Source organism: Geospiza fortis, unplaced genomic scaffold (assembly GCF_000277835.1).
Source record: "Geospiza fortis unplaced genomic scaffold, GeoFor_1.0 scaffold147, whole genome shotgun sequence".
NCBI lineage: Eukaryota > Metazoa > Chordata > Aves > Passeriformes > Thraupidae > Geospiza > Geospiza fortis.
Window position 1 is genome coordinate 3553513 of NW_005054372.1, and position 11701 is coordinate 3565213.

The 11701-nt window shown below is 36.7% G+C and overlaps 1 protein-coding gene across 2 annotated transcripts in view; it reads right to left on the reverse strand.

Annotated features, from left to right (window-relative positions):
* KIAA0232 (KIAA0232 ortholog) overlaps window positions 1-11701 on the reverse strand; it is a 28739-nt gene that overhangs the window by 11195 nt on the left and 5843 nt on the right. For both annotated transcript variants that reach the window (XM_031060086.1, XM_031060085.1), the window contains exons 2-4: window positions 4530-4596; window positions 3124-3205; window positions 1-1890 (exon numbers count right to left, since the gene is read on the reverse strand). The exon at window positions 1-1890 is cut by the window's left edge and continues 1366 nt beyond it. In XM_031060086.1, the coding sequence (XP_030915946.1) occupies window positions 1-1890; window positions 3124-3205; window positions 4530-4596 (2039 nt within the window). The remainder of the gene's footprint in view (window positions 1891-3123; window positions 3206-4529; window positions 4597-11701) is intronic.

An 11701-nucleotide genomic window follows, 5' to 3' on the forward strand; every position in this document is an offset into this window, starting at 1 on the left:
TGTTCTAGCTGAATACCACAGACAGATTCTAGCTTAGATTTCTTTTTGAAAATCAAAGTGGGCATTTCTCCTAAACTTCTAGCTTGTTGCTGGCAGGTTTCTTCTGGCAGAAAATCTAGAATTTCTTCATCTACATAATTCGAAGACACTCTAGGAACTACATAATTAATATCTTCTGCATTAAATTGTGTGGATTCTTCATATGGAATATTTATAGTCTCATTGTCTGAACGTGTTTCTTCCGAGTGTGACCATGGACTACAGGTTCTTGTTGAAAGATTAGAACAGTGTTCATTTTCATCAAAGGCACTATTTTTGGTCCATATTAGCAATCTAGACTGTGTTTTCCCAAGAATATTAGCAGTGCTACTAGAATCTGCATTTTCATTTCCCAAGTTGAGTGTTTCAAAAGAAAATGGTAAAACAGAGTTACTGCATTGCACTTCAAACACTGAAAAACAAGAGTTTATACCAGACCCTTCATTAATATCTGAAAAGAGCTCTTGATTGCCAGCAAGCATGTGTGAATTAAGCATTGTGCTGTCTAGGATGGGGGAGAATCTGATTGGAGAATCTCCTCCAAAACTTTCCCCATCTGCATCACCAGAACTAGAAGATGAACAGCACTCCCAAAATTGAGCTAAGTTACTAAGATCTTGCAAGAACCACCCTTCAGCACCAACAGAGCTGGTCGAATCAGTCCATATTGCACTTTCCCCTTGCAACTCCATTCCATCTAACACTATGCAACATTCTGCCTCAAAATCAGTTTTTTCTTTACTCTTCTGTCGAATCATATTTAAAATCCGACTCTCCCCTTGCATCGTATCTGAGGCACCAGGATCCAACATGGATTGATCAATATCCACTTCATAGAAGTGTGTTAGTTCTGACAGATGAACATCATCTAAATACTTGTCGTCCTCTGGTTGAGAACATATTGAGGTCCCAGCGAGGTCAATATCCTCATTTAGAACTGCAGGCATTTCTACAAAGTGACCATCGATGAAAGTACCTGCTGCGAGGTATGTTTTATGTGTATTATTGTTGCTAATACAAAGACCATGCACTGATTCAGACAACTCTTCTACAGCCTCTGATGTCACTCCACATATATCTTCTCTGTTGCGGTACGTAGTCTCCAGCTTGCTTTTTCTGCTAAGAGGAACAAAGTACTCCGTAATCGGCTCAGTATACCACAAGGGCTCTTCTTTATATTCCTTTTCATTTCTACTGTCTAAATACAAATCTTTTCCATCACTACCGCCAGCTTCTTTTCTTCCAATTTCTTTTAATGGCCTTTTACCTCTTTTGCACAGTTGTTTGATGGACCCGCTGCTGCTGCTGCTGCTGCTGCTTCCGCTGTGGACTTTTCTATCAACCTTTTCACCAGATTTCACTGATAGCCTGCTCTGCCCATTCCGCCCTTTTTTACTCCGAACCTCTCTTGTTTTGTGTCTTACTTTAATACATTTCATGGATGCCTTGTATTCACCTTGATTACCACTAGAACTTGAGCCAGCCTCGCTGGATCCCGATGACCAGGAGCGGGGACGCATCTTCCCTTCAGGCTTATGTCGGACTTGCTTTTTGTACAAAACAGGCTTCTCTTCAACGGTGTTGTTACTGAACTTGTTTTCTTTCTCGTTTTTACTCTTCTTCTGCTGGGTTCTTTCCTGTACAGTGGCAGACACTTTATTACTTCTGTCTTTAGTTACTTCACTTTCACTATTGCAGTCCTTTGGAGAAGATGTATCCGTGCTAGTTGGTGGAACAGTGGATGAAGATGAGGAGCTAGAGTAAGAGCATACTTTGGATTTATTCCATACAGTCATAATTTCCTGCAGGCAAACTGGCTTTTCAGAAAGAGGAGGAAACGCTTCATAGTACCTGAAAGCAAAACAAAAGGGACATTTGGATTGTAGAGCTTCAGAAAAGCATTAAAAAACCACAGCAAAACACTACCAGAGTAATTACTAAAAATCTAGTTTGCACTACATACGCACATGCCACTCACTGCACTATTTAAATGATATCAAAGGGAAAATTAAAATGAGCTTTAAAAGTGCTTATATTAATATATGTTTCGAAATCTACTGCATACAAGTAAAACAATTTCCTTTTCAGAGACTACTAAACATCAACGTAGAGAGAAATCTTAGATGCTCGCAACAGTGGCTCCAGGTTTATTAGATAATGTGGTAATTCACTACAGTCTTCTTAAATGTTTGATTTAGATTATAAATGAGGAAGTCCTGAATTTCAGTTTTTAAAATTCTCATTTATGAAATGAGACATTGTTAAGTTCTACGTAGTTTGATCATGCAGTTATTAAGAAAAAGCTATTAAAAAAGTAGTTTTTGAGTAGTTTAAGATGCTTAATAGCTTTATGCAAGAGGTACAAGATTAAAATATGGCTTTCTGCAACATTTATAGTAGTATGTGTTTGGTGGTAGAGATTTTTACTGAATCACATGTATTTCAATGAAAACTTAAAATTTTTAGAATTAAGTTAAATGAAATGCATATTAGCACAATCAATTCCCTGAACACAGATAATCCATTTAGTAACATTTCTACTAGGCTGTTGCTACTATTAAGAGATACAGAAGCAGCTGTATCTCCAAGAGAGGTCAACGACAAAACTCCTGGGTAGTTCAGTAACACTGGACTCAGGTACTTGCTAACTAGGAGACCACTTTGGTTATCAAGAGTTTAAAGGTTATAAGAGAGTTTGTTAGCCATTTCTGCAATAGAAGACAGCGAGATCTGAATCCAGGAAACAGATGATTCCCTCCTTGTAAATCTACATGGCAATTAATATTGTTTTAAAGGTTTTTGTCTGGTTGATTTAGTCTTCAGGAAACTAAAATTAAGTATGGTTTGAGTTCTGTATATAGTCAAATAAAAGCAGTCTGGGTTTTGACAGAAATTAAACTAGCCTATGGTACCAAGTGCTTATATTTAAATATACAAGATTAACAAAAGAAGATGGCTTGAAAAGAAATGTATTTCTTAATATCCACAAAACTCCAGATTCCCCACTGAGTTAACTTCTCTGTGTTAAAATATGTGAATAAAAAGAGAAAAGCATCTCAGACAATAACAAGAAAAAATACATACATTTCTACTTGATCCTTTGCTGTGGGAGATAAATCAGTCTCAGGAGTCAAAGAGCCTTCTAACTTTTTGTGAATCTTCTCCTCTGTTTTGGAAGAAAATTCCAAATGCTTAACAGAAAAATTCAAAAAAGCCGGTGTACTTTATAACAGTATTTAACAAAAAGCACCAGGATGTGTAACTGTAATAGCAGTTACATTTCCATACAACACTGTAAATAACATTAAGAAATTATGAATTACCACCCAAGATTCAAGTTTTTCACAGTTGTCCAGTCCTGCAAATCTGATCAAACACAACTGGCCAGCAGGCTCCACGCAACCTCACGGCTAGCAGTGGGAGGATTTCTGCTGAATGTTTAATTGCTCCCTATCCAAATCCTTATCTCATTCTTGCATTGCTACAGACACAAAAAGTATTCCTTAAAAATCAACTATTTAACTAAATGTTTTCATTATTGGCCACACACTTCTCATGTGTTTCACTGAAAGGAAATATCCTTGCAGTAATTTTCGAGCTTTGAGTGGATGTAAAGGCATATTTCCTGTGTGAGAGGTGACTGAAGAATTTCTAATTCTTTCTATTCAAACCTTTAAAACAAAAAAAGTGAGACATACTATTTTTTTATTTTATTATTTTCAAAATAAATGCTTAACATCACCTTGCTCAGGAAGAAACTCACAGCATTATGAAATACTAAGAGCTGACTAATGATTACTGTTTAAAAACAAAAACAGGGAATGGAAACAGCTAAAACCATGCTTTAAGCAGGTAAATGTTTCTTTTATTTACAGCTACTTATACTACATAATAAGCATATTAATTTTACTCTAACTGTCCAAGGCTGCTGCTGTGTGCCTGAGCAAACATTTATGTCACTGGAGACAATACAACTTCACATTATGCTCCCTCTCCCCAAGCTTGACATCATAAAGTGCCCATTATCATTCCCCTATAGCCCAGAAACTTTAAGTAGTGGTGGTTATTTGGATGCTTTTCACACAAATAGTTTCCACATAATTATTTTGAGGCAAACCTGGTCTTTGCAAGCATCAATACACAAAAGGAATAGAATCAAGCCTACTTTATTTTCATTACTTTTGGTAGGAAGGGGAGATGGTGAATTTGTAATATTTACTAAAAAAGCAGGCACAGCTGGATATGAATAGCTATAGCTTTTCATGAAGAAAGTTCCATTTGTGAAAGGCTATTTCTTAGTAAAAGCGTACCAATACAAAATTGCTTAAATTATTTGAATGAATTTATTCAAATGTATTTTAAAATTGCATAGCCTGTACTAAAAGCTACTGAAAAACAGCCTACTCCCCCACACCCACCCCCATCTCAGACTGTTGCAGAGTTGATAAATACAATACATGGCCTCAGAAGTTTAAACATTTTTTCCTCACCTTGCTTACTCTGAAGGTCTTTTAGTTTGGAGCAAAGCTCCTCCACTAACGTTTCAATCCCAGAGCTCTGCATGATAACAAAACCACATGGGAAAAAAAGAAAAGAAAAACAGAAAACATAACTTACTAAAAAGAATTTTAATGTCATAGAAATATAGCAATACAGTAAACATATCTCAGCAGACATACTGTTCTTTTTGCACAGTAACTACATATGAAAAAATCAACAAAAATTATTCCTAGTATAAATCCAATCCTATAAATACATTAGTTAGAGGTCAAAATGATTCCATGGAACACGAAGACACATTCACACAGAGGTTTCAAACTACAGGTCACATTGTTGCACCATTGGATACCCAAGGCTTTGCAAACACAGCATGTCACATTTACTGCATGGTATTGCTGCAGATTTAGCCAAGAGTCTCAGGATAGAAGTTCAATGACCCACTGATCACTAAGATGCATTTCAAAAGCTAGGCCTGATCCTTCTTGCTGCACAATTTATACCTGTGGGAATGGGATGTTAAAAGGATACAGAAAATCAGGCATGAAGGTGGAAAGGAGAACAGTAAGAAGGCATACCCACATATGTGGCAGAGAGGGAGAGGAAATGCTTCCACAGCACCTGTATGCAAAACCCTCCCATAGTCTTGCCAATTTAAAATGACCAGGTATTTTTTTCTTTTTAAACACTGTGTTATTTTTTCTTTTTAAACACTGTGTTATTAACAATACAGGACAGGAGAGGAAAAAATAAACACTTTCTTCATATTCCTATAAGTCTATTTTTCCTTCTTTATTCCTCTACATAATAAACATACACACAAAATAGTCCGATATATTATCCACAGAGAAAAACCCCATGTCACTCCAATGGAATAAAATTTGAATTCCAGTCAGTGAAATACTAAACATCAACTCAGAGCCTGAAATGACCCTTCCTGTTGGAAGGAAAACTAAGTGAGGTGGGTACTGTGTGGGTATTTGTATTGTCATTATTCAGTGCTCAGGAATTGTGCTCGGAGATTGCGCTTCACACTTTCCATAACAGCAAACAGAGCTGGAATCACAGCTTAACTCAGCAACCTGGAACTAGTGAGAAAGATCCCAGAGGTCCCCTGTGTGTCATCCTAGAGCTGGGAGTGGTAATGAGGGAGGACCATGCAGCTTATTGTATTCCCTGCACAGTTTCCCCAGTATCAACTCCATTGTTGGAAGTCTAGTTCCAATTATACTTGGAGAAACTTACACAAACCCCCAAGAAAATTATCTCATCTTCTGAATTTAACATAGTCTTATTGTGCATATAGTTATGGGACATGTTCTGTCTCCAAAGGCAATGCTGATCAAATATCAAGTTACAGAAAGGCACAGAAAAGAGTTTGCCTTGCTGTGTCACCCTGGTGGTATAAAGATTTCATTTTTCCAAGATCTAAGAGTTTCTCATCTCTCCTGATTGCTGTCCAGAAATTGCTGAGAAATGTGAATATATGTTGCTAAAGCACAAGCAAGTACTATGAAAAAGAGAATATCATTTATTCAGTCTGACTAGCTTGTTTAATTCACTGTCAGAAAAACACACTTGAAAAATCATACACTGAAGCAATGATTTATATGCTAACTGTAAATCTTAATTATTTGCAGCCAAGTGAGAAAGAAAGCAATGTTCTATTCCTAATTGTATTGCTGCACTGAAGTGCTAAATATAAACCTTTATACCGCATACTTAACTGAGGATGACTTAGCAATATCAAACTTCAGAAGGCATCTTCTCTATCAGTAAATTTACCAGTATAAATTTAATCATTCAGCAAGAACCAAGCAGGACAGTAATATGGACAAAGCTATGTAGTTGTAATAATTTGTCACTTTATGCCCTTACCACTCTTGACTCCCCCCTCCTCCCTCAAAAAGGTCAACAGAGGAGGAGCTGGCCTTGGTTTTCCTGAGCTCCCCAAACTGTCAAATCAAACAGACACCTGTAGCAAACACTCCAAGGAATACAGATTCACCTCCTTAACTTAATATAACATCATGCTAATAAAATGCCCCGAACCAGCAACAATATTCTTACCATTATACCGAAGAAGCGAAAACTTTTGGAATCAAACGTTTCATTTCCTCCTGGACCATGAAACTAATACTTGAGTCAGCTGACGCGCCGCCCGCTGTCCTGCCCGGCGCTGAAGGAGACAGCGCTCGCTCGAAAAAAACGGGGGTGGGACCCACTGAGCACAACGCCAGGACTCCAGAGACCCCCTGCTCAACTTCCCACTGCAGCACATGAAAACGTGCTGCAGCCTTAGTGTACCAAATGCCACGGCAGTTATGTCATATATGCCACTGGTGTTCTCAGAATATGAGATTTAGTTACTTTTTTTCTTGTTTACCTTAATGCTGTTGTAGCTGTAACAACCCCATGGCCTGAAAGTAACACTTTCCAGGCACTGGCTTGGTTCAATAGGACACAGCTCGCTAACAAAGCTAGGTGATCTGCTTGAATTACTTTGCTCATGTTCAAATTTAAAGACAGTCCTCATGCAGTACAAATACTGAAGCACCTTATAAACATTTTGAAATATGGAGGTTTTAGTGCCCAATTATGATTCCTTTTTTTAATTCCATCACGAAAGGCTTAAATCTCAAAATTGTCTGGCCCAGATTTCTACCAACCTATTTCTCTCATTCAAATTACAAAGGACAGTGCATAATTTTTAATTCATATTTTTCATTTTGCATAACAATATTTCCTGCACACCAAACACATTTTATTCTCTTCTACTGTTTATAACATATTTCTCTTTCCTTCCCCTACTTTAATATACATCCAGTTTCACCAAAAGTTTTCTTTTTGGCTTTTTATCAGCTGGCTGCAGCAAGGGAAGGATTACATAAAGGATAGGTGTTATGTTACTGGCATAGGAGTGATGGTACTAACAGATAAATTAAGCTTCTGAACTCACCCAGCATGAACAAGAACAGTCAATCTGACTGTTGGAGTTACAGGACTCCAATAACCACTGTCTTCCTTACTGACCATCATGACCCTATTCAGAGCCTAATTAATGCAGTTCTGCATAATAAAGAATAAGACCAATTTAAAAAAAAAAAAAAGAAAACAAAAGAGCAAAGCTCACACAAAAATTTTTATATATATTTGTAAATTCTAATTCTTCTGACTTCTTTTTGAGGTTGGATTTTTTTTTGCCGAAACACACAAGCACATACATATATATAATGTCAAATATTAAATCAAAGACCTTTTGAACACACTCTGCTTTGGAAGTAGAGCAGTCAGAGATGACAAGTGGTAACTCATTAGCCTAAAGCAGTCCAATTGCTTTTGTATATACATTCAAACCCCTGCATAGCTGCAGAAAATGCCCCCAGAAGATATTAAATCTGTAAGTGTAGTTACTTCTGAATGTAGTTGTTATAAATTTAAAATATTCAGTTATATCATGAACCATGAAGAAATCCAGAAAACCAAACTGAAATTCGCTAAAAACTGTTGCCTAAGTTAACAGTGGGCACTGGCTTCTTCTATGTGTTCACAGTTTGAAGTAAGAAGCTGTGAAACATTAGTTCCTCTCATATGCTTGACAAATCACTTGAATTCTCAACTGATATTCACCTCTGCTAGCAAGTTACTTCTGAATGTTGCAAACAAGCACAGCACAGTCACCATCCAGAAAATACAGGAAGTTTTTCCTGAATTTGATCACAAACAGCACCACTATTATTTCACACAGCTATACTATGGAACTGAGAAGGGGATTGTTCAACAAAATTTTTCATTTTCACTGAGCTTTCACCTCTTCCCATCACCCATAATATCATCTGGTTATGGGTCTCATATTTCCAACAAACAAAGGCCAAGCAAACATATACTTTTTCCTGCAGCTCTGCACATATGCAATAGCCAAGCCTTCTGGACAAAACAAGGGAAAACAAACTTCTGATAGCCAGTACTTAGAAGATTTTCCACATCTGACAGACCATGAATATAGACACAGTAGCTGAAAAATTCTGTCAGATTGTACAACTCAAAGGGAAGTGTTTTAGGGAGATGCTGTTTGGCTTTAGGTTTTTCGGCATGTTCAGTTTTTTTGCCTCTAGTCTAACATAAGTTAAAAGCTTCCTCCAGAAGCTTTGAACTGTGCAGTGCAAATATTTACTAAATATGGCTTGTTACTTCAGGCCTGTAAGGTACGGGGAAAGGTCCTTGCCCCTCTTCAATCTTTTTGAAAAGCAAAAGCATTACAATTCCTTTTACTTGAACAATTAAAATAATCACTCATTTGCTATTAGGCTTTTGAGAGCTTTCTAGCTTACACTTTCAAAACAAATCCTCATTTCCTTTTCCCAAACATATAGAATTTGTTTAGGTTGGAAAGTACCTCTGGAGATCATCTAGTCCAAACCCCTGCTGAAAGAGGATAACCTAGAGAACACTGACACTCCTTTCACAAAATACAAGTTCAAGCAATCTAGAAATTAAAGTAAATCAATATATTCATAGTTTCAAATCACTGATTTAACTGGCTATAGGCTCTCCAGAGAAAATGGCACTGTGACTGAACCAGGACTGTTTTCTTGGCACGTCTCCTGTCACCAAGTGCAGGATTAAACAGCTTTCCTATATGAATCAGCTGTTAAGCCACGTGAACTGAGTAAGGCACAAAATGTGATTCACTGCAACCACACATCTATTTCTATATTTTGTAGGATGATGAGAGAAAGTTAGAAGTCTAGGTTTTCATTTTTTAACATTCTGACACAGTATAATTCATCTGATTACAAGTACTCTCATAAGAGGTGCTCAAGACAGACTGAAAAAAGACTAAAAAAAATCTTGGCCCAAGATCAGCACTATATGAATGAATAAATGAATAAATAAATCAATCCATTAAAACAGTATCTTCTCTGGGGTGTTCAACCCAGGTGGAGTTCAAAGGAATAAAATAAGGTTCCAGCTTGCATTATGGAATTTTTTTCCATCATAATAAGGTGGATGACACTAAGAAACATTTAAAAGTATGTACAACTTTTTTGACCCTTTAGAAGCAAGAACACACTCAAATCTTTATCTGCTCACTTGAATACATAATGATTTACAACAAAGATATTGGACCAGTCAGAAAAACAGATTCTATTTATTAACTTCTCTTTTTGGGGCTCATGAATACTTGATCCAAAGTAATCTTCAATCAACGTGTGACCTCAGAATATCAATTTCCAAGCAAACTAATTTAATATCACAAAAATCCAAGCTATTTTAAGAAATGAGAGAGCAATAGCACTCCAACAAGGAAATAAAAATACTTCCCTACAGCTCTCTTAATTCTGTCTTTGGTATTAAAACAACATTAGGAAAGGTAAATTACATATCTAGCACATAGCTAGGATCAGGCTCAGATTTCAGAGCTATGATTCACCACTTCACACAACACCTTCTAAGAGAGAGAGAGGGATAATAAATAGCACATGTTATTTACTAATTCTAGATAAAAGAGATCATCTGCCACCTCAAATTAACTTCAAATGAACACGCTATCCCTAAATGTAGGTTACTAGAGCAGCTAATCTGACTTCTGTTATTTAAAACTTAATTCTCTTAGATCCCTCCCATAGCAGGCTACACTGAAATAGAAGTTATCCCCCCAAGAAAGGATAATTCCTCACTATAAACTATTCTCCCTGATTATTATTCATCACATATAAACAAACATGCTGACTTCAAAGCCACAACAGACTTGCTATCCTTGTAAGCAGTGCTGCTGAGATTTCACTTAATCACAGTACTTCAGCTTGCCCATGCTAAAATGTTCTTATCTGTATTATCAATGAAATGGGAGAAACTCGTAAAGTGCGTTCCCACCAATTATGCAAAGGCTCTTTTCTGCATCAAGTGAATTGCAGAAAGGACACTTGAATTTTCCCCAGCAGGTGCTCTGCCAAATTTGTTCAAGTTTGCTTATGTGTATAAGAATTCATAATGGACACCCAACTCAAATTTTTGGTGAAAATAATTGTTCTGCATTAAGGAAAATGATAATTTAATAACACTGCTCTGTGAGGGAACACAGGGCATTATTCAGGAGAGCTCTGTAACCAACTCCTCTGGCATTTTCCTGGCCACTCCTTTGTGCCTGAAAGACTGTGCTGCTCCTCCCTCCAAGAAATGCATATGCCAACTTTGCTTCTGTCCCAGGCTTAGCAGAGAAGCTGTGTGAGGACAGATCTGCCTTGCCCCAGTTTGTCCCCATTTTCATTGGAAGCACATACAAGGTGAAATAACTTTCAATCACACTGAACACACACTTTCAGCCTCCAAGGCAGTCATCTGTACTATTGGAAATAATGCTTATGAAGCCACTTTTGTGTAGACTAAGCTCCCACAAGGAATTTCTCCAGTTCAATATGTATCTTCTCTATATTGAGAAAATGTATACAAAAATTGGAATAATTAAAAGTTTTGTCAACTTCAATTAATGTTACTATTACCGACAGCAAAGAGGCTTCAGTAACAAGACAAATCAGATATGTGGTACTTTGAATATCTGTTTAATGCCATAAAGAAAAAGAAATTGATTTATTGTAATTAATCTATTCTGTGATGGTTACCTTGGCAAGAAAAATTACTTTCATTTTCTATATGGTATCTAAAGTTATTTTAAAAATTCTTTCCTAAATTACGCTGCATGTTCTGGAAACTGCTTATATCCCTTTCAATAAGGGCAACTGGATACAACTCAAAAAAAAGATAATATTCATTGACTTTGTGAAGTGTTTTGGCATTTTCCAGTAAAAGACTCTGAACAACCAGGCACAAAGAAATGCTAACTACTGAGCTAGTCAGCATATATGCTTCAAGAACCACTAAGGCTCTTTTGGAAACTTCATTTTTTTGGTTTAATAAATTCAAATTTTCAACATGCACTTCACTTTTCTGATTTGTTAAGATGGCTTTTACACAACTTGATTCATTCTTGTGATGTCCCATATCTTTACATTAACACTCTCATTCATGTCACTCCTAGTTATACAAAAATGTGCAATTTAAATCATTCAAGAAACCACCTGATGCTTACAGTATACCAGATTCAGTGGTATTCCAGTGTAGTGGTCTATGTGTATTATCTAATTAACATTGGATTACATTAGAG